The sequence below is a fragment of the Oncorhynchus kisutch genome, linkage group LG17 (assembly GCF_002021735.2).
Source record: "Oncorhynchus kisutch isolate 150728-3 linkage group LG17, Okis_V2, whole genome shotgun sequence".
NCBI lineage: Eukaryota > Metazoa > Chordata > Actinopteri > Salmoniformes > Salmonidae > Oncorhynchus > Oncorhynchus kisutch.
In genome coordinates this window covers 69,662,443-69,686,419 of record NC_034190.2, presented here as the reverse complement: position 1 = coordinate 69,686,419, position 23,977 = coordinate 69,662,443, and the positions used below count along the sequence as shown (strand labels likewise).

The 23,977-nt window shown below is 42.1% G+C and overlaps 1 protein-coding gene across 3 annotated transcripts in view; it reads left to right on the top strand.

The window, feature by feature from the left end:
- The first annotated feature begins 415 nt into the window (after window positions 1-415).
- Window positions 416-23,977, top strand: part of LOC109908218 (rap guanine nucleotide exchange factor 3) — a 50,054-nt gene continuing 26,492 nt past the window's right edge. The window contains exons 1-5 of one of the 3 annotated variants that reach the window (XM_020506777.2): window positions 416-607; window positions 5,962-6,047; window positions 11,771-11,815; window positions 23,515-23,621; window positions 23,708-23,829. In XM_020506777.2, coding sequence (XP_020362366.1) covers window positions 589-607; window positions 5,962-6,047; window positions 11,771-11,815; window positions 23,515-23,621; window positions 23,708-23,829 — 379 coding nt within the window. In that variant the 5' untranslated portion in view covers window positions 416-588. Of the gene's footprint in view, window positions 608-5,961; window positions 6,048-7,154; window positions 7,542-11,770; window positions 11,816-23,514; window positions 23,622-23,707; window positions 23,830-23,977 lie in introns of those variants that run through there. The other 2 variants (XR_004203702.1, XM_020506778.2) reach the window with 2 other exon arrangements.

Here is a 23,977-nt window from a genome sequence, read left to right as displayed (position 1 = left end):
GTATCTTAATTCTACAGCACAACAAATTATTATTAATTTATGAATAATAGGATATAGACAGAGACAGCTTAGCTTTCCGGTGTGGTTATCATAGTGTGGACTCGACTGTCTTTCACAAAGGTAAACCAGATCCTTGCTTTGCTTTAACAATGAGTTAGTATTCAATATGTGTAAAATATTTTGATGCATTTATCCAAACTCCACAGAGACAATGGTACACAGATGTTTCTCGCCCTCACTCCCCTCCCTCAGTCACCGTCATGGTCTGCATCACATCATGTACAGGTGAGTACTACTGTAACACTGTGACGGTGTAGCAGAGTAGGGGCCATTTTAGGACAACTCCCACCGTGACTACCTCCCCCTATCCACCTCCACCATGCTGCCATCCCAAGCTCCTATGGGCACACTAGTCATATCCAATCAGACAGCCATAGGAAGCTGACACACGCATACACACACACACACACACACAAAGCTCACAAAGCTCATAAACCGTATCTGTGAGGTACTGGCATATCAAAAGGAGAGGAGCGTGAAAGAGGAAGACAGCATTGTGCTCTCAAAACAGAACGCGGAGACTGAAACATGGCAGAGGAGGTATCAGGTATGAAGACTTTAGCTTGTTACCACACATGTATAGACAGACAGGCTGTGCAAAATTACTTAAATATAATTGATGAGCTTCAAGAAAAACAAGTCATATTTTTTACTCATTGTGGCAATAATTTAGTATAAAGTTAGTTTGTTATTTTTTTGTGGTAGCGCATTCAAAATACAGGTAAGAAGGAATTTGTAAATGTATGTGATACCAAACCAAGTTGGTTTGGATTATCAGGAGCAGATTGCCTCAGCTCCCCACATGTTGCCTTTCAGGCACAGGACTTTCTAACATTATCAGTTGTGTTTTTGAATGTGCTGTTGGACAACAGGAATAAGCATTTCAGTGAGGTATAAAGAGAGGGAGTCTACTTGTCTGCTTTTCTGTCAGCATAAGCAGTCCCCCTTTCCTCTATGAACATAGGGTCAGGTGAATAAATACTCTGACATCCTCTCTTTACTTTCTAACTGGCCAGGCCCAAGGGAGACGATAGGAAGGAAAAGGCGAGTGGGAGGATGGGAAAAGTTCCCGGGTACACTCTTAGAAAAAAAAGGTGCTATCTAGAACCAAAAGGTTTCTTCGGCTGTCCCCATAGGAGAACCTTTTGAACAACCCATTTTGGTTGAGGTAGACCCTTTTGGTTCCAGGTAGACCCTTTTGGTTCCAGGTAGAACCCTTTTGGGTTCCATGTAGAACCCTTTCATGTAGAACCCCAAAAAGTTCCAACTGGAACCAAAAGGGGTTCTACCAGGAACCAAAAATGGTTCTCCCATGAGGACAGCCTGTCACGACTTCCGCCGAGGTTTGCTCTCCTGCCCGTTCGGGCGGTGCTCGGCGTTCGTCGTCACCGTCCTACTAGCCACTACCGATCCCTTTTCGTGTATCTGTTGGTTTTGTCTGATTGGTTTCACCTGTGTGTTGTTTAATTAATTAGTGTCTGTATATAATGTAGGTTGTCCCACCCTTGTTTTGTGCGGGATTGTTTATTTTGTCATTCATTTTCGTCTGTCGTGGTTTTCGTGTTTTCTTATTCTCCGGTTTGTCTGTTATCCTATGTTGGATAATTTCACCCTGTGTTTGTTTGGGTTGACCGTGTTTGTTTGTTTACCGGAGAATAAACTTCAAGATCGCATTCTGCTCTCTGCGCCTGATTCCACCCACCTTGATTAGACGTGACACAGCCGCAGAACCATTTTGGAACCCCTTTTTTCTAAGAGTGTATGTACTGTACTGTACAGACTTTCAGGACAGAAGTAAAATGTGCTTTTTTATATCTTAGTACAAAACTCCATATTGGTAACGCCGCCTGTCTTACATTCAAAACCTTCCATTGTGCATTCATTTTGTTTGTATACATCTTTCACCACACAACCATTGATCCAAAATATAAGTTTAGTGTGAAATATAATGACTATATTGGTTTAATCACCTAAACACAACATACTGATTGATATCATCTCAATTTAGTTATTTTAACAACCTGTTAATCCAATAGCAAAAACATTTTAGATACAGTACATGTTTCAAAATCGCCCTTTGAAAGTAGTGTTCACATTAGGCAATACACTTAGTTACAGTACCCATTCAAAATGACTGAACATCACATTTCCATCATTTCCATCCCTTGTATGATCAAGGTGTGATCATTGAAGACATTTTTCACAATGTAATCAAATGAAAGAAATGATCAAAATTGCAGTAAATATCCTCATTGTTCTTGCACCTAGGGAAAAACCTTTTGGCATGGAAAATTCAAGCCTGACATAGAGTAGGTCTGGAATGAAACCATTGCATGCCTCATTCATGGCCTGAAGGAGGGTGGTGAAAATGTAACTAGTACTTTTGGGTGTCAGGGAAAATGTATGGTGTACAAAGTACATAATTTCTTTAGGAATGTAGTGGACAAAAGTAAAAGTTGCCAAAAATAAAAATAGTAAAGTAAAGTACAAATACCCCCCCCCAAAAAAACTACTGAACTAGTACTTTCAAGTATTTTTACTTAAGTACTTTACACCACTGTTCAATTCCCACTGGGGCCACATACGAAAATGTGTGGACTGTTGTTACTTTGGACAAAAGTGTCTGCTACGTAAATGTCATATATCATAGTAAATGTATTTTATCAAAAGAGAAGAGAATCACATCAAAAGTAATATGAGCATTGCATTGTGAAAGGCAATTAGTTTATATTACCATGTACTGCAATGTGGAACATGTATTTCTAGATGAAACACTGATTAAATTAGGTAAAAAAGTGACTGTATGTATGTTATGTACTTAATCAATTGAAAATGTGCTTAGAGTTTTTAAGCTGCCTTTTTGATGATCTGTTCTGAGTTGTGAAAATGTATTACATAAGAATCACAAGAGCCCAAGTACAGCAAGAGGATAGTGCATATTGTACAGTAATTGAGGTATTTTTCCAGGAACACGGAAAAGGGAGTCCCATGAGGTGCTGTCCCCATCTTGTACAGTGTGTGTGTGTGTGTGTGTGTGTGTGTGTGTGTGTGTGTGTGTGTGTGTGTGTGTGTGTGTGTGTGTGTGTGTGTGTGTGTGTGTGTGTGTGTGTGTTTACAGGCAGTTGTAACAAAGAGCCACAGCAAAGACAGCTGGCTAAGCGCACATTCCAAATGGGCGTAGATGTGATGCAGGAAATCCCACTCCCTTTCCCAGAGGACCTCCTGTATGAGTAAAACACACATACAGTCATAGAGACAGACACAAACACTTACACTGATGAGTTGATGACAAGCTTCTCATGGGAAAAAAACATTGACTCCCCTCTTCTTGTTTATCCAAACTGTAAATCTATGTCACTTAAACAAGCAAACAAGTTCAGTATTCCCAGATTACTGACAGGAATATAATATGTAAATTAATGCACAGATGAAATCAAAAATGAGGGGGAGGGGGATCATATCTCTTCAAACTCAATGGAATTGATATGTCAAAATGACTCACTGTTAGTCCACAGGTCCACTCAAATGTAGATTACTTGAGAACAGTGACTGAGACTGTAGTGTGAGGATGCATTCACTAGGTGGCGGCATTCAATTCACAAAATGCAAGAGAGGCTCCAAGTAATCTTTTTTGGCCCCCCAAAGCTTTTGGTCAAAACAAATAAGACTGTAAAATCACAAGGAATTCACCTAAAAATTAGTTTAATTTAGGACATCTGTTCCCAATAAACATATGTGATCGTGTCTCAATGTAATTCAAGGTATAAAATTATTCTTATTTTAAAATACAATCTCTTTTTAGACTTAGTTGTGGTCCATTTGCAGTGTAACAGTTATTAGAATTATGTTCTGGCCCCCAATCTATCTGCTCTGGCAAAAAAATTGGCCCACAGCTGAATATATTGTAGTTACCACCGCCTTAGGGCCTAGCCCTAGGTCCAGCTGTTCCTGAGCTCAAACACAGTGTTTACTGGCTTGTGTTCCAATTTGTTTCCTGATAAAGCAATCATAGGTGTGAAAGGATTATTATTATTATTATTATTATTATTATTATTATATTAATTATTTTAATTCTCCCAGTCCTAACAAAAGTAGGATTAGAAAATATTTGTTGGTCATTATGTAAACCGGATATAGTTTTCCTCAACAGATATGTATTAATATAAGCCTTATCAGTGAGACTAACCCATTCAACCAAACCATTAAACTGCAGAATTGAAATAAAACATAAACATTTGCAGCCCTCATGACACTCTGCCGTGCAGTTAGACAATGGAGGTTGCTCTTTGAGATGCTATCTGATGGAGCCTAGCAGCTAGCTACAGCATGTGTTATTCCTTATCGAACAAACGGACATGTTGACATTCCCTGAGGAGGTCATAAGAATGAAAACTGGATTCCTTCTTCACTGGGAGGATTCTTGAACTAGCATCGTGGAGTCCCTGGAAGGCATTCGGGAGATAGAGGGAGAGAAAGAGAGAGCAAGACAGAGACAAACACTAGAGCCTCTGAAGCTCACTCAGCCTTCCTTACTGTGTTGTCTGTGCGTCTTCACCACAGACTGTACATTTTTGTTTATTTGTTTGTTTGGGAATTTTTGGTCTTGTCTAAGCAGGATCGCAGATAGGCAAAACATCCTTTGCAGCCCTCAGGAAGTCATATTTGGTAAGAGATTGTTGTTGCCTGCTTTTCAGGTGGATTGTTTTCCTCAGAAGTACAGGGAGAGGTTTTTTGGCTTGCTTTGAAGGGATGAGACATTTCACATAGGCTGTAAGTGTTTAATGGGTGCTATTTTGGGGTTAGATGTTTGTTGTACATTTGACATTTTAGTCATTTAGCAGACGCTCTTATCCAGAGCGACTCACAGGCGCAATTAAGGTTAAGTGCATTGCTCAAAGGCACATCAACAGATTTTTTTAACTAGTCGGCACGGGGATTTGAATCAGCGACATTTCGGTTAGTGCATTTTGGTTACTGCAACCCGTTTCGGTTACCGCCCAACCACTAGGCAACCTGTTTCGGTTACCGCCCAACCACTAGGCAACCTGTTTCGGTTACCGCCCAACCTCTAGGCAACCTGTTTCGGTTACCGCCCAACCACTAGGCAACCTGTTTCGGTTACCGCCAACCTCTAGGCAACCTGTTTCGGTTACCGCCCAACCACTAGGCAACCTGTTTCGGTTACCGTCCAACCTCTAGGCAACCTGTTTCGGTTACCGCCCAACCTCTAGGCAACCTGTTTCGGTTACCGCCCAACCTCTAGGCAACCTGTTTCGGTTACCGCCCAACCTCTAGGCAACCTGTTTCGGTTACCGCCCAACCTCTAGGCAACCTGTTTCAGTTACCATCCAACCACTAGGCAACCTGTTTCAGTTACCGTCCAACCTCTAGACAACCTGTTTCGGTTACCGCCCAACCTCTAGGCAACCTGTTTTGTGAACACCCTTAACTTGCTCACCTACTGTCTCTAGAGGCAGTGATAGAGTGAGGAAGGGTGAAATCCAAAACTGCAAAATACTTTGAAGAAAAACAATTGGTGTCTGGATCGAGATAAATAAACAGAGAGTGGGCTGTGACACCCTCAGTAGGGTCAGCCACAGGAAGGGCTGCTCCCTGCTGGAACAATGGCTGGGAGAGACCTAGGATGTGTCCCAAATGGCATCATATTCCCTATATAGTGCACTACTAGTGTCAAAAGTAGTGCACTATAAACTAGAAAATAGGGTGCCATTTTGGACAAGGTCTGTCCAGCCGGACATTCTACTGGTTTACTTCTCCTAACTCTGCCCTCCAGGTGAACTCTGAAGGATGTTGCCAAGATAGACTGCCACCCCCCCAGAACATTGCTAGAGGAAACTAAATCCAATTGTCTTTCCTCTCCCTCTGTCTTATTTTACCTAGTGACAGCTTCAGCCATGTTCTCCATGGATACCTTCTTCAAATCTATCCTGTTTCCATCCAGACGGATAACACCAGAGGAGGGGGAAGTAAGTTTATAATGTTTATACATCAGGTCACCAAGACAACCCAGAGTTCTCCCTCTTCATAACACAAACACCAAATTCCCCACAGCAAAACTAATATCTTAAAGTCCCAATGAGCATCTTTAAAAGCAGAATGGTGTTATCTGACTTAATTCTGCCCATGTCAAAAATCACCTATATATCAGGGGGAGGCTAAAGCCCACTGGGCACATACGTCAATTCAACGTCTATTCCACGTTGGTTCAAGGTAGTTTAGTTGAAATCAACGTTGATTCAACCAGTGTGTGCCCAGTGGAAGGTATCTGACAAAATAATACAGATTTGGTTCCTGAGTTAATTAAGCAATTAAAAATCCCATCATGCTAAGGGTCATGTATAAAAATGCAGGCCATTATGTTGGCTACCATGGCTATGCCCCCATAGGATGACAATGCCCCCATCCACAGGGCATGTGTGGTTTCTGAATGGTTTGATGAGCATGAAAATGATATAAACCATACGCCATGACCATCTCAGTCACCAGATCTCAACCCAAATGAACACTTATGGGAGATTCTGGAGTGGCACCTGAGACAGCGTTTTCCACCACCATCAACAAAAAAACGAATGGTGGAATTTCTTGTGGTAGAATGGTATCACATGCCAAGGTGCACTGAAGCTGTTCTGGAACATTATGAACACTTTTATTTGATATAGACCCCCTACTTCTCCTTAAATCCATCTCATCTGGCAGGTCAAACAGAGTGCTGAAGCTGCAGGCCTGGGCTCAGGCTCGACATTGTGGTGTGTTTTGGAATCAGATAGGACTGACCTAATAGCAAAACAATATATTGGAGACCCATACAGAAGCAGGCTATACAACAAGTTTAGATCAGCTATTGGAAAGACTCCCAAAATGCCATCACAACTGCAATGTTGTGGGAAAAAAAGTAAATTTGCTGCAGTGAATAGAGAATCATAACATTCTGAAGAGGCAGACGATTTTTTATTACTTTAATGATAATGCCTTATTGAGCAGCGGGGAATCATTTGAGAGCAAGTGTGCTCACGGAAAGTGACAATCATGCGCCTGTGCTGAGAGAGTTGAGGCTGATTGAAAGTGGGTTGTAGTCTCTCCACAGAGCAGAGGCAGCAACGTCGTGCGAGGTGGAAGGGACCTGGCTGAGTTTTCATGTTGGCACAGTAGCCTAACCAGCAGTCCGGTCGGATACAGATCATGTAGACTTGTGGCTTTGGTGACAGAAGGGCAACATGTGTGGATTCAATTGGTCATGTAATGAGTCAGTATCCAATGTTGTTGTAATGGTCCTGAGTCTGTAACGGGTAGACATGCTTGGAGGTGCCGTCTTCGTCATGCGTTATTACCGCAGATCCACTAACCGGGAAAGTTGTTCTGTTTGATTGGAAAAAAATATGCATCTGTTCCGGAGTTACAATTATCGAGTTTTCCCGGATCGTTATTCTGTGGAAACATCGAGCATTCGAGGCATCAGTTGGGTATGTTATTACTGCCTAGAAATTATATTCTATATGTAGAATTACATTCCAACAGTAGTTAAAAGACAGTAACGTTAGGCAAGTAGGCGAATAATATTGTAGCCTAATAATGAGAATCATCATCACTACTCATCATCATCATTTTTTGTCTTTACCACGTGGAATTATTTAGCTTTGAGATGGTCTGATGATGATGAAGATAATGCATGATGGTGAAGATAATGATGAGGAGTGGGATGGTTGATGAGTGATGATGAGGATGGTGAGTGCTCATGAGACATAATATAATTCTCCATTAAAAAAAAAACATTTTCTGTCTTCTGAAAGTATGACAATGACTGAAAATATGTTGATAATATTCCAACCCATGGCAACAATGTTTTCACAGTAAACTATAGGCCTTCAATAAATAACATAGCGTATTATGGGGATATGTTTTGAGAGTGAGGCTCACGGTATAGGTAGTAATGCTGCGCCACAGTAGCCTACTTGATGAAAAGAAGGTGGTGGGAAGTAAAGCGATCTCTACAGAAAGTCTGACGTGGCTGCAAGTGGCTGCACTTGATATGCACTGTCTCTCTACCTTTCTCTCAATGTACACTTCACTGATCATCCCTGTTACTGTAAACACTGCAAGAGGAGGGAATGTGGATCACACTTCAAAACACTGCAGCACTTCTTCAGCATAAAAGCTTATATGATTGTATCTGGCTGTGGGTGATTGTGCTATTGGTGTCTGTGTGAGATGTGTGGGAGGGTGGTATGCACTGCAGGAGTGTAGAGTGAGGGGCTCTGGAGTAAGAGTCAGACACTGTGTTGGTGGAAGAAGAGGGGGGAAGAAGGCTCACCACATCCACTGTGACACAGTCTGAATGTGTCCCCAAAACAAAAGCAGCGTCTTGCGTTGCATGTGAGCATGTGGAGAATGGTTAGACTGAGCAGTGGACTTCTCTATTGTCTTGAGTATGGAGAGGAAGGTAGCGAAGACCCAGCCAAAGTTTGATTAAACTCTGGTTATTAATAGTGCATTGTTTATTGTTCACCTCAATCCCCCAACTCAGTTTACAGGGGATACAACAATGTATATTTTCCCTCAGCCACAGGAAGATTCAGAATAGTGCTCCTCAAGGAGGAGCTAAATTTGACTTTGACTTTGTTATTGAATAGGTCAGGAAGATTATACTAATCTAGAGTTACTAGTTTAAAGACTGTATGGTTAGCTGCATCAGTGATGACCTTAATGTACCTCGATAAGGCTTCATCCATGAAAAATATGACATTAAATGAACAAGGTGCTTTTTTTTAAAGTCACATATACATACACTGTATGTTTGGCAATATGGAGTAGACTAGACACAACATATTTCCATCTGCTATTGGGACGTCAATGGAGATATTACTTATTATTACTTCACAAGTAAGAATGAGTGAATAATGGTTTAGGAACAGCTATAGATATCATCTTGTAAAGCGAGTTTTTGTGTTTATTTATTTGTTTATTTGGATGTTGTTTGTCTTTAAGAAGCCTATAGTTGATTAATTACATAGGACACCCTATGGCAATGATCATTTCTTAATGTAGTCCATGTGCTTAATGTTCGTAAAGCCACGGTGCACTAGTGCCTGGCTGGAGGTTCAACTACAACTACAACCCTATAATAGATAAATAGAGCAATGCTATCAAACGCCTGAGATTATTCATTGCAATTGCTGTAGGAAAGTTGCTTGTGAGAAGGTCTACTAAAAGCTAAACATACAATACCAAGTTTGGAAAAACCTGCCTTGGATCAGGGATCATCAACTAGATTCAGTTTTTTCTTGAGGTGGTCAGGGGGCTGGAACATAATTACAAATCATTTGTAAACTGCAAATTACCTGAAAGAAGCCCAAACAGATATTTGACTAAAACATAATCATTTCAAACCTTGCTTACATTTGTAAATGATCACATATTATGTGTGGGTTGGCTTTGGAACACATTTCCAAAATTAAAATAGTTTGGAGCTGATTTGCTGGTGCGTTTACAGTATTTAGAGTCCAACCTTACTGTAGATGTTCAGACAAACATCAATACAGTATTACTAAAGCATACGTGGCTCCACATTATCCTTGTGTGTCTCTGATGATGTGTCTGGAATTCATGGGCTGCATGCACTAATATTGGACCCAATTAAACTGGCTTCAAACTGGGAGCCAGCTAACTGTAGTTAATTGAGACATGTGTGATACGTGTGGTAAGATACCACCACTGGTAGCATTTGACGACAGAGAGAGTTGTTGTTTATAATTAGATGTTAATAAGAACCTGTCCTTACCCCAATAGCAATAGATAGCCTAGTGTTAAAGCATTGGGCCAGTAACCGAAAGGTTGCTGGATTGAATCCCTGAGCTGACAAGGAAAAAATCTGTCATTCTGCCCCTGAACAAGGCAGTTAACCCACTGTTCCCTGGTAGGCTGTCATTGTAAATAAGAATTTGTTCTTAACTGACTTGCCTAGTTAAATAAAGGTTGAATAAAATGGCCCTGCTTATTGCATACTACAGCTGGGGTGGTGGTGGTGACTTCTGGAGATAGAGCAGGACAAAGTGCCTCACATTCGTAGAGGTACATAGCAAAAAGGGCACTTCTTGATAAGAGGGACAGGACATGGCATCTGGTATTTTCCACTGATACCTTCCCAGGACTTGAGTTTTGTCTAAGATGTGAGTGAAGGAAAATAATCAAAGTCACTAAAGTCTACAGGTGTGTCTGTGTGATGCTAGATTAACCAAGAAGTGACACCTCTACAGGCATGGTTTTGCTGCCCTGAGATTGACAGAGCATACAAGACAGCACACATGAGAGAGACTTCCAGTAAGTCTATTTTGTAGGAGTTAACAATGGAGCATGGTAAGTCCCTCTGGTTGGGAGCATGTGACAGAGTTGGCTGGAAGACAACCAGCACACTCTGTCAACAGAAATAAAGGGTGGAGAGTTCTCCATGCAAGGAGCGTGGAGAATGAGCATTGTACACCTGACTTAAGAGACAAACTATCCAGTAAAATAATAAGAAAAGAAAATAGAACAATATCTACGTATAGGGAATGGAAGAAGAATACTTTATTGTCTATATTCTTTATAGATGACAGAAATGTGTCTGTTGAAGCAGACAGCTGTTTACCCACTATCACCTTCTTATCCGTCTCTATCTTTCCCAGTCCATATAGTGTTCTGACTGCAATAAGGGAGCTGAGGGGAAAATGATATGTTCAAACTATTTTCATCTTGCTGCATTTGATACCCAAGCACAGCACAAGCTCCCACACAAAAAGAGAAGAGATGATAATATCTCGTTACGTTTCATATTTCTATTGTTCTCATCGATTAAGCTGACGATCTCACACTGTGACACAGTGAAAATATAGGACCTGTATGTTACGTCGTCTGTCTTTTCTTCTGAGTAGCCCTCAAGGCAAGGCACTAAGCACTCATCAGTTAACCAGACCTGGAAAGATACAGGAGAGAGTGGCCTGAACAAAGGCCAATGTTAAGTGACTGTGTAACTCCTCCGACACCTTAGCTAGCAGATCCCATCTATATCATGTAATTTAGCAGCTGGCTTGGGAACACATGTAGAGAGGCTGTAAGTGGATCATAAAATAAGAGTTATAAACCATTAAAAGAGGAAGTGGGAATTAGTCTACAGGATGGTGTTGATGACATCAGGTGATCTTAGCTGATCTTGTGTAAATGATCCCGGTGTACATATGCATAGATTGCATTTGATTATTGCTACAGTGCTATTTGGGTTGTTAGTAGCTAGTAACATAAGCATTTCACTGCACCTGCTGTAACACCCGCTAAACTGTACGTGACCAATAAACGTTCATTTGATTTGAGAGGAGGATTTACCCATATGTCATTTGGTTTACACCAGATCCATATATTGGCTTAACCAATTGACATACAGAAAACCCTCCCTGAAAACAAACAATGTACACAAAAATATGTATCTCATTAAACGTAAGAATATTCCAGATTCATCCAACCTTTCTGGTCCCACCCAGTGTTTTCTGAGAACAATCAATTGAGCTAGTTCTGTTGGAATGCCTATGAGAGGAAGCCATAATATATTATAGGCCTTATTTTTCAGCAATGCCTTGATATTATAGGCCTTCTGAACAGGATATGAACCTATGATGGAGAGTGAAATTATTTAATAGTACGTGTCTTTCTTTCTTTCCCATAGACCCCCCTGCCAGAGGCTCTTGACACACAGGACACCATGAAACAGGTACACAGTATGCCAGTGCAGAGACAGTGAGAGCAACAGAGAGAGAATTTACATTTTAGCAGATGTTCTTATCCAGATTGACTTATAGAAACAATTAGGGTTAAGTGTCTTGCTCAAGGGCACATCAACAGATTTTTCACCTAATCGGCTCTGGGATTCAAACCAGCAACATTTCAGTTACTGACCCAACACTCTTAACCACTAGGCTACCTGCCTCCCACAATACACTCTCAAAAAAAGTGCTATTTAGAACATAAAATGGTTCTTCGGCTGTCCCATAGGAGAACCATTTTGAAGAACAGTTTTTTGGTTCCAGGGAGAACCCTTTTGGATTCCATGTAAAACCCTTTCCAAAGAGGGTTCTACATGGAAACCGAAAAGAGTTCTACCTGGGGAAAAACATTATTCTACCTGGAACCAAAAAGGGTTATCCTATGGGGACAGCCGAAGGACCCTTTTGGAACCCTTTTTGGAGTGTATGTGCATCACACCCCTACAGCTAGCCTTCATAAATCTGCTCTGGCTTCTGATGAATCATCTGATGAATCACAATCTTCCTGAGAAGAGAAACAACAAGGTCTCTGAGTAGGAACGTTATTCATTTCAGCCATTTTGACCTCACCCTTAAATAATCTGTTACACCATAGAAACACTGTGCTGCTATAACGTGTTAATACATTTGCCAACGTTCTGAAATTACTGCTGTCTGTTCAGGAAGAAATTAAATCATTCAGCAAAGCTTTCTACGCCATGGGTAGTCCTATAATTTAGCCACAGCCTAGCTGGAGATGTTGTGTAGCCAAATAACAAGGCATAGCCTACAGTCGGGAACGCGCATCAAATCTGTCAGTGAACAGCATGCAGACAAAACAGGCCTTTTGCAATTTTTCAAATACAATTGCAGGAAAACACAGGTTGAAAAGCAAATGGCTCCTGCAAATAAACACCCGCTTCAAATAAACACCAGGTCTATATCACAGGAGGTTGGTGGCACCTCAATTGGGGAGGACGGGCTCATGGTAATGGCTGGAGTGGAATGGTATCAAATACATACAACACATGGTTTCCAGGTTTTCATGCCATTCCATTAGCGCCGTTCCAGACATTATTATGAGCCGTCCTCCCCTTCAGCAGCCTCCACTGGTCTATATGCATTGTTTATGAGGTTACCATACATTTTTTAGGAGGTTAAATGTTTGATTTGCTACATTAGTAATTCAGTAATGACTTGAAAAAATTATGGCAATTATCCGTTTTTATCCAAGTAAGAAACTGCTACCCATTGGCTGCTAACAGCTGAGAACCACTAGTTAACTGGCAAGCACAAAAACAGTCAACAACTTCGGGAGTACAGACCCCCAGAAATGCACATTCAAAGAGGAGAATTATATATTTTTCTAAGTATAATTTATTAAACAATAACATATCTAAATAAGCAAAAGCTGTGTGCATTAAGGAAATAGATTGCTGGCTCAAATAGAAGCCTGTCTCTAATAAGCACATGTTCTGTTCAGTGATTTAAGCAAATAAACACCCTAGCTATTAATTGAAGTTTTATGGTAGGCATATTGAGCGAACATTGTTTTACAAAGTAAAACACAGGAGAAGTAGGCTTTTGGCACTCGCCTGTGAGTGAGCTGCACATCATTGAGTGAGTCAGTGAAACTGGAAAGCTTTTTTAGGACTATAATTCCCTCCTCATATTGTACAATATGTGTGTCTCCACACACCTCGGCCTAGGCTATTGGTGGATTCAAGACAAGGAAGTTTTTATTGATGTCAGATTCTCAATTTGTCAGTGTCTAAGTAGCCTGTCATTTTGATCTGTGGGGTTTTAAAATAGATTCTGTCAAAGTCTCCAGGCATGTAAAAATGACATAGAATTGCATGAAATGCATTTAATAAAGGCAAAAAACGATCTTAGCTGGTCCCCATGTGTGCAACTTCTGTAAGCACCTCTACTCTACTGCTCTATGCCACGAGGTTTTTATTTTCTTCTCATGCATTCTGGTTCCTCAGAGCTCCCCGGGTTACGCTCCTCTCTCACTCACTTTAGTTCAGGTAGCTCCCGATTGACACTGAACACAGGTAATATTGACTCTAACCACCATATACTAAAATATCCACACAAGCCACTAGCCAGCAAGCTAGCCATATATCATGAGCTAGAACATTATGAAAATTAGAATATATTATGAAGTTATTATTTGTATTTGACAAGGCAGCATCTTATTTTCCTGGGGTCCGGCAGCATTAAGGCGGTTATATACAATTTAAAATATTACATGACATTACATTTCATAACACTTTACCCAATACATTTAGTGTGTTTAAGATCATTGAAGATACTTTTTTATCGAGCTAGCTATTTACATCAATAAAAATCAGTGATCAACTGGTAGCCTACCCTCTTTTCCCGATGTAAAAAATGTGTACATTTTGAGCACCTGCCTCCTGAAAGGTCTGTGCACAGCCCTGCATGATATTCTACAACAATTTTAGTCATCTCAATTCTATACCAACTTTTTTGTTCCTAATATCTTTCATCACTGCTTGAGCAGTGGGGTCTATAGAAACACATTCCATGTCAGGAGAGCACTGCACCTAATATCTAATAATGATCAAGATGGGGATTGATGTCTGGTGGTTTGGGGTTTGGTGCTAGGTATATTCACATACAGGACACACAGTTAAAAAACTTCTTATCAAAGCCGTCATGGCTTTTGCAAGTACTGGTCATAAGAGCTTTTGACCTAAATTATCACATTCTGTTTGAAGTTTAAAAATATATATATATATAAAAATCCAGTGCTGTAGCGAGGTATTTCTGAAGTGGGGCAGGAAGTATGCTGGTGGGAAACTATAACCCCTCAGAAAGTCTGACTTGGTCTTGTCTACAGCTCCTCTCTCTGCCCACCTTGGTGATGCTACACGTCTCCCTCCAGATACAGTCATGTTCCAGAGATAACCTCATGGCAACACAGCCCACCAAGGTCACAGCACAGAGGGAGACTGTAGACTCACCCACAGAGGAAACTTTAACACAGACAAGAGGAAGTAGTTCAGTATACCCACACACCACACTCAGTGACTCATTTATTTGTTTGTGGGCCCCCTGGATTTTCTTCTTTTTTTTTTATTGTGAGGGCCCACTCCGCTACCTACATAGCTACTGTGCTGAGTTCTCAGCTGTCCCCACCTCACGTTGGTCGTCTTTGTCTCGTCTCTGGTGTGGACTACAAACTTCGTGTTGTATACAACACTGTTCGAACTATTTCATTCCCTCAGTAGGCTACAAAGCATAAGCACGATTTCCTACGAACTGCATGTTGTACACAACACTGTTCGAACTATTTCATTCCCTCAGTAGGCTACAAAGCATAAGCACGATTTCCTACGAACTGCATGTTGTACACAACACTGTTCGAACTATTGCATTCCATGCCCCAGTAAGCATAAGCGCGATTTACTGTTATTTTTTTCAGAAGGAGAGTAGGCTACAGTACATGCGACGAAATACATTATCGACATTTTCGTATAAACGCTGTTGTCAGTATTGCAAACATAAGCACGACACAAACAGGCAGTCTAGCGATTTCATGTTCTTATAAACTGCTGAGTTACATGCCCCTATTTACTCTCGCCATAATAACGATGCATATACGGCATAACTATGATACCGGGTAATGCAAACCGAACTCGCTCATTGTCAGACTATGTTTACCGGTCTGGATACACGCTCGCTGCCTAGAACGTTCGGCAGCTCAGAGGTGGAAAGCAGACACGCAGTGTAATTAGCGATTTGCATCACCGTTACAAACATTGTCTACACTGAGCAGGCAGACAGTAAAGTAGTGTTCATTTTTCGGTACTACAATATGGCAGCAACTATAAAGATCAGCCTACATCCTCCCACAAACCGCTGATAGTTTTTTCTCCAAAGTATAGAGACGACGTCCTACTTGTGCAACTGGAATATAAGTTACAACAAAGAGAGAAGGTTGTAGCCTTTTATAATATATATGTTTTGAAATGTTCTTTCAAATATCCGCAGGGTGTGTATTTCAGCTGTTCAGAAGAGGGTGCGTAAAGGGAGTGTGAATGTGTGCGTAAAATAACACATGCGCACAGCGTGATCCGGATCCTTATTACTTCTCGATCACACCCACGGTTGTAGTGGTGGTGCTGGTGCAAAATGATATGCAGCATCATCTGGACATGTGTGCAACAAAAGTTCAACATTCCCCTGCTACCATTTCTGTCAAGCCGTCTACACACATACAGTTTGATAAATCCAACATATGCACCACACCGAACGTACTGCAACTGCCTCTGCAATGCAATGCTGCAAACAAACGCAGCGTTTCATTGGAAATTAATGTAATTCTGGTGGTGTGATCTAAGCGTTAGCTTTAAGAAAGAAGAGAGCGTTTTCCGGGGGGGTGGGTGAAGCGTGGGTGAAAACTCCTTATCTGTAGCCACAGCCTAAAGATTTATATTTTTTTAAATATAGATAGTGAATCAAGGAATAAATACAGAGTGAATAACAATAACAGGGCTATATACAAGGAGTACCAGTACTGAGTCGATGTGCAGGGGTACGAGTTAATTGAGGTAGCTACAATATGTGGACAATATGGACACCCCTTCAATTGAGTGGTTTCGGCTATTTCAGCCCCACCCATTGCTGGCATGTGTATAAAATCGAGCACACAGCCATGCCATCTACATAGACAAACATTAGCAGTAGAATGGTCCTACTGAAGAGCTCAGTGACTTTCAATGTGGTACCGTCATAGGATGCCACCTTTCCAACAAGTCAGTTTGTCAAGTTTCTGCCCTGCTAGAGCTGCCCTGGTCAACTGTAAGTGCTGTTATTGCGAAGTGGAAACTTCTAGGAGAAACAACGTCTCAGCCACAAATTGGTAGGCCACACAAGCTCACAGAACAGGACTGCTAACTACTGAAGCGTGTAGCGCATAAAAAACATCTGTCCTAGGTTGCAACACAGTTCCAAACTGCCCCTGGAAGCAATGTCAGCATAAGAACTAGGATTGCAAAGGGTCGGAAACTTTCCGGTAAATTTCCAGAATTTTTCCATGTGACGTTAAGCCCTGTAATTCTGCTAATTTTGCTTACATTCATCAAAAAAGTTAGCTTATAACAGTGAACCTTGAGCCATCCTCAACAAGGTTGGAAAGTGACAGTGAAGATGAGGCTTCAGAGTCTGATGCTCAAGAGGTGGACATTGAGGAGGTCCAGGGAGAAGACAACCAAAGCTTTAGTTTCTAGACTATAATTTTACAGATGTATGTTGAAAACGTTTTTGGGAGAAGCGATGGATCATTGCCGATCATTCAATATTCCCTTTTGTTGTTCAGCGAAATCATCCCATGTGAAGAGTCAACTCATTTAATTAAAGTTCAATTCGTAACGCAATATTCGTTTTTATTTCTATTGGAAGGATTTAATAATTTGCAATTATATCTACTTGTGATAAAGTAAAAGATTTATGTTTCTGTCTCCATTTGATATGGTAAATAAAATCAGCAAAAAAAGGAACAGCCCTTTTTCAGGACCCTGTCTTTCAAAGATCATTCGCAAAAATCCAAATAACTTCACAGATCTTCATTGTAAAGCGTTTAAACACCGTTTCCCATGCTGTTCAATGAATCATAAACAATTCATGAACATTCACCTGTGGAACGGTCGTTCAGACACTAACAGCTTACAGATGCATAATACGTCATGTGAAACTGTGTAGAATTGTAGGAATTGCCTTATAAAATGTATTTTAAACAGTAACTCTCACTGATTAAAACAGTAACTCTCACTGAGCCTGAAGAATGAAGTTACCAAACAGTGATTGTTTTTTTTGGGGGGGGCATTACCGCAGACCACATTAGCTATTGTCAGAGACAACCAGCCAGAGTCAACCAACCCATAAACCGTTAGAACAGGCCCAGATGTTCAGGGTAAAGCCCAATGCTACACCATTCAAACACAGACATAGCCATCTAAGGCAGACTTTACTTGGTCTCCATAAGACATGTCTTTATTCATGTTTATCTAAAGCACATAGTCAAACTCTTCCGGAGCTGAAACGTCAAAGAGAGCAGTGAGAGAGTGGGCCACGTCTACAGTAAATACAGTATGTCATTCGCTGGCACTGGCACACCTGTGTGAAAAGTGTTTACTCTGTAACCTGACACATGCAGTCAGAACAAGTGAAGAACTAGACATACAGGATCACTAACACACTGCCTTTCTTTTTTTATTGTCTATGATCAAGGTTAGGAAGGGACATTCTGTACACAGGATGTACTGTAGGAAAGGTTATGTTTTGGTCTGTTTTATTAATAACGTGTTTAAGATAGCAAACGGAACACAGCCACAGTAGAAGTGCCAGCCTGGCTGCAATAATGATAGTGTAAGGGTTTTCCTCCTCCTCTTCGTCTGAGGAGGAGAAGCGAGAAGGATCGGAGGACCAATGCGCAGTATGGTAAGTGTCCATGGTTGTTTATTTAAAAACATAAACTGAACACTATGAATACAAAAACAATAAACGTGAACAAACCGAAACAGTACCGTGTGGCGACAAACACAGACACGGAAACAAACAGTGAAACCCAGGCTACCTAAGTACGATTCTCAACTAACGACACCTGCCTCTGATTGAGAACCATACTAGGCTGAAACATAGAAATCCCAAAATCATAGAAAAACAAACATAGACTGCCCACCCCAACTCACACCCTGATCATACTAAATAACGACAAAACAAAGGAAATAAAGGTCAGAACATGACAGATAGGGGATTTATGCATTTGGAGATTATTATCTCAGTGTCAGAGGTCAGAGGTAACCTTCAGAGGTAACCTGCCTAAGAACATGGTGGTAGCTAGTGGTCCCACAGGGACAGTCAGGGCACATGGGAATAGTAGTGACCTCCAGCTAGCACAACCAGTAGAGCCAGTCTGCAGGCCTGGGAACGGGGGGAACAGCAGATGCCAGAGGAGAGGATGAGAGGTTCAGAATGATGCCTACAGTCTTTGAATAAAACAGACAATGAGAAAACTGGTGGATGAAGGGGAAGAGAGGGGAGGGTTGAGGATCCCTCAGTTAACTTCTCACACAGCAGGTGTGTCTCTCTGAACTTCCATTCCTTTGTCCATGGTTCTGAAAACACTTTATTTGAAATGTTTAATACTTGAGTCTGGCTGTATGAGAATCCCAGGTTCTGTCAGGTTGTCATCGCAGAGGCCTGAGTCGGCAGATCAGTCACGGGTCAAGAGCCAATCATTTCATCCTGGCGTGGAGCCAGAGTCATTGGCCAGGGCAGGCTAGCGAGAGGAGAGAGAGGCAAAATGTCCTCACAGGGAGACTGGAACACCACAACACCAAGCCAAGACTGTAGGCTGGCAAAACCTTGGATCACTGCTATTCTAACTTCCGCGACGCATATAAGGCCCTGCCCCACCCTCCTTTCGGAAAAGCTGACCACGACTCCATTTTGTTGATCCCTGCCTACAGACAGAAACTAAAACAAGAAGCTCCCACGCTGAGGTCTGTTCAACGCTGGTCCGACCAATCTGATTCCACACTCCAAGACTGCTTCCATCACGTGGACTGGGATATGTTTCGTATTGCGTCAGACAACAACATTGACGAATACGCTGATTCGGTGTGCGAGTTCATTAGAACGTGCGTTGAAGATGTCGTTCCCATAGCAACGATTAAAACATTCCCAAACCAGAAACCGTGGATTGATGGCAGCATTCGCGTGAAACTGAAAGCGCGAACCACTGCTTTTAATCAGGGCAAGGTGACCGGAAATATGACCGAATACAAACAGTGTAGCTATTCCCTCCGCAAGGCAATCAAACAAGCTAAGCGTCAGTATAGAGACAAAGTAGAATCTCAATTCAACGGCTCAGACACAAGAGGTATGTGGCAGGGTCTACAGTCAATCACGGATTACAAAATGAAAACCAGCCCCGTCACGGACCAGGATGTCTTGCTCCCAGGCAGACTAAATAACTTTTTTGCCCGCTTTGAGGACAAATCAAATCAAATCAAATCAAATTTATTTATATAGCCCTTCGTACATCAGCTGATATCTCAAAGTGCTGTACAGAAACCCAGCCTAAAACCCCAAACAGCAAGCAATGCAGGTGTAGAAGCACGGTGGCTAGGAAAAACTCCCTAGAAAGGCCAATACCTAGGAAGAAACCTAGAGAGGAACCAGGCTATGTGGGGTGGCCAGTCCTCTTCTGGCTGTGCCGGGTGGAGATTATAACAGAACATGGTCAAGATGTTCAATGTTCATAAATGACCAGCATGGTCGAATAATAATAAGGCAGAACAGTTGAAACTAGAGCAGCAGCACAGTCAGGTGGAAGTTGAAACTGGAGCAGCAGCATGGCCAGGTAGACTGGGGACAGCAAGGAGTCATCATGTCAGGTAGTCCTGGGGCATGGTCCTAGGGCTCAGGTCAGTTGAAACTGGAACAGCAGCATGGCCAGGTGGACTGGGGACAGCAAGGAGTCATCATGTCAGGTAGTCCTGGGGCATGGTCCTAGGGCTCAGGTCCTCCGAGAGAGAGAAAGAAAGAGAGAAGGAGAGAATTAGAGAACGCACACTTAGATTCACACAGGACACCGAATAGGACAGGAGAAGTACTCCAGATATAACAAACTGACCCCAGCCCCCCGACACATAAACTACTGCAGCATAAATACTGGAGGCTGAGACAGGAGGGGTCAGGAGGGGTCAGTGCCACTGACACTGCCTGCAACCAAAACATGTGGCCTCTCCTTCACTGCAGCCGAGGTGAGTAAAACATTTAAACGTGTTAACCCTCGCAAGGCTGCAGGCCCAGACGGCATCCCCAGCCGCGCCCTCAGAGCATGCGCAGACCAGCTGGCTGGTGTGTTTACGGACATATTCAATCAATCCCTATCCCAGTCTGCTGTTCCCACATGCTTCAAGAGGGCCACCATTGTTCCTGTTCCCAAGAAAGCTATGGTAACTGAGCTAAACGACTACCGCCCCGTAGCACTCACTTCCGTCATCATGAAGTGCTTTGAGAGTCAAGGACCATATCACCTCCACCCTACCTGACACCCTAGACCCACTCCAATTTGCTTACCGCCCAAATAGGTCCACAGACGATGCAATCTCAACCATACTGCACACTGCCCTAACCCATCTGGACAAGAGTGAGAATGCTGTTCATCGACTACAGCTCGGCATTTAACACCATAGTACCCTCCAAGCTCGTCATCAAGCTCGAGACCCTGGGTCTCGACCCCGCCCTGTGCAACTGGGTACTGGACTTCCTGACGGGCCGCCCCCAGGTGGTGAGGGTAGGCAACAACATCTCCACCCCGCTGATCCTCAACACTGGGGCCCCACAAGGGTGCGTTCTGAGCCCTCTCCTGTACTCCCTGTTCACCCACGACTGCGTGGCCACGCACGCCTCCAACTCAATCATCAAGTTTGCGGACGACACAACAGTGGTAGGCTTGATTACCAACAACGACGAGACGGCCTACAGGGAGGAGGTGAGGGCCCTCGGAGTGTGGTGTCAGGAAAATAACCTCACACTTCAGGAAACAGCAGAGGGAACACCCCCCTATCCACATCGATGGAACAGTAGTGGAGAGGGTAGCAAGTTTTAAGTTCCTCGGCATACACATCACAGACAAACTGAATTGGTCCACCCACACAGACAGCATTGTGAAGAAGGCGCAGCAGCGCCTCTTCAACCTCAGGAGGCTGAAGAAATTTGGCTTGTCACCAAAAGCACTCACAAACTTCTACAGATGCACAATCGAGAGCATCTTGGCGGGCTGTATCACCGCCTGGTATGGCAACTGCTCCGCCCACAACCGTAAGGCTCTCCAGAGGGTAGTGAGGTCTGCACAACGCATCACCGGGGGCAAACTACCTGCCCTCCAGGACACCTACACCACCCGATGTTACAGGAAGGCCATAAAGATCATCAAGGACAACAACCACCCGAGCCACTGCCTGTTCACCCCGCTATCATCCAGAAGGCGAGGTCAGTACAGGTGCATCAAAGCTGGGACCGAGAGACTGAAAAACAGCTTCTATCTCATGGCCATCAGACTGTTAAACAGCCACCACTAACATTGAGTGGCTGCTGCCAACACACTGACTCAACTCCAGCCACTTTAATAATGGGAACTGATGGGAAATGATGTAAAATATATCACTAGCCACTTTAAACAATGCTACCTAATATAATGTTTACATACCCTACATTATTCATCTCATATGTATACGTATATACTGTACTCTATATCATCTACTGCATCTTTATGTAATACATGTATCACTAGCCACTTTAACTATGCCACTTTGTTTACATACTCATCTCATATGTTTATACTGTACTCGATACCATCTACTGCATCTTGCCTATGCCGCTCTGTACCATCACTCATTCATATATCTTTATGTACATATTCTTTATCCCCTTACACTTGCTTGTATAAGACAGTAGTTTTGGAATTGTTAGTTAGATTACTTGTTGGTTATTACTGCATTGTCGGAACTAGAAGCACAAGCATTTCGCTACACTCGCATTAACATCTGCTAACCATGTGTATGTGACAAATACATTTTGATTTGATTTGATTTGAAGTGGAGAGAAAAGCCATAGGAAATGGTGTTTGTTGAGTTCAATCTGAATCTCAAGACCACCACCTTGGACAAACAGTGCCCTGAAAGAAGCCCAAGAACAAACAAGCAACTGTGTGAGTCACTAGTGGAATCACAAGACTAGTTTAGGAAGAAAATACAGAGTGGGAGGGAGTGAAAATAAGAAAGGGTGTTCTAGTTCATTAATAAATCCAGTAAATATTGTTATGTAGTAGTTTTTAAAATTGATTTTGTCAATTGTTATGTAATAGTTTGTAATATTGGTTTTGTCAATTGTTATGTAGTAGTTTGTAATATTGGTTTTGTCAATTGTTATGTAGTAGTTTGTAATATTGGTTTTGTCAATTGTTATGTAGTAGTTTGTAATATTGGTTGTTGTCACAGACGTTGCGCATAAACAGGAAAAAGTATGACAGCGACAGCATAGCAGCAGTCACAATGTGTTGTGAGTTAAGTAAGCTCTGGTCTGCATCACTGATTGCTACACCCGGGGGGGATAGTGAGAAAGTGGAAGAAAAGTGAAAGCTGTCAGAGAGGAAAAGTTGTCACTATAGCCAAGTGACATCCACCTCTTCACTCTTATGCGGAGGGAATTTAGGTGTGCTTGCCTCCCACACACACAATTAGGGCCCCCCGCAAAGAAAAACTCTCCACTCACACTAGTGACGTATGTGACATCACACATGGTCTACTTTCTATAATGCTCCTCTCAGAAGATATGTTTTCTGACACTTTTCACGTTTCACTCTAACTCCTGCCTGCAGTAGGTCACTGTTGGCACGCATTCTATTGATAAACAAGACCCTTTGTGATATTTCCCATTTCTTCTTTATTCCTAGAATCTCCTATCTAAACACATCATATAAAGGATTGTTGGTTGTGTGTCTATGATAAGCATAGTAAGAGACCCGTCGTACAATTATCTTTTGATTTGTACAAAAGATTTTCTAAGCTTTCTCTCTCTCTCTCTCTCCCTATTTCTTTCTTTCTCTCACTCTCACCCCTTGAAGTTTCTGTCTGATCGTATTCTGAAAGCAGCGAGGGTTGTGTACAGTGCCTTGATAGAGCGTAACCCTGACCTGATCAGAGACAGAAAGCATCACCTGAAGAGCTACAGGTATGTATTGGGCCTCCTATATCAATGACTGCAATAACTATTGCTTTGTATAGTTCCCTTGTAGAGGTCTCACTCTCTCCTTACAGACAATGTTGTTCGGGGAAAGATCTTGTTGATTGGCTGATGAAGCTAAACAAATACCTCCAATCAAGGAGCCAGGCAGTTGGAATGTGGCAAGTCCTGGTGGATGAAGGAATCATTGTTCATGGTAAATGAATAACTGCAATTCTTTCTTTCATCAAAGTTCAAAATTCTTAATCAAGCCATAGCAGTTTTGGTCATTGTAAGTTTTGTGATAGTTTAGTGAAGTCCTCACTGTCATTAGAGTGGGTGAGAGTAATTATCATAATCTATTA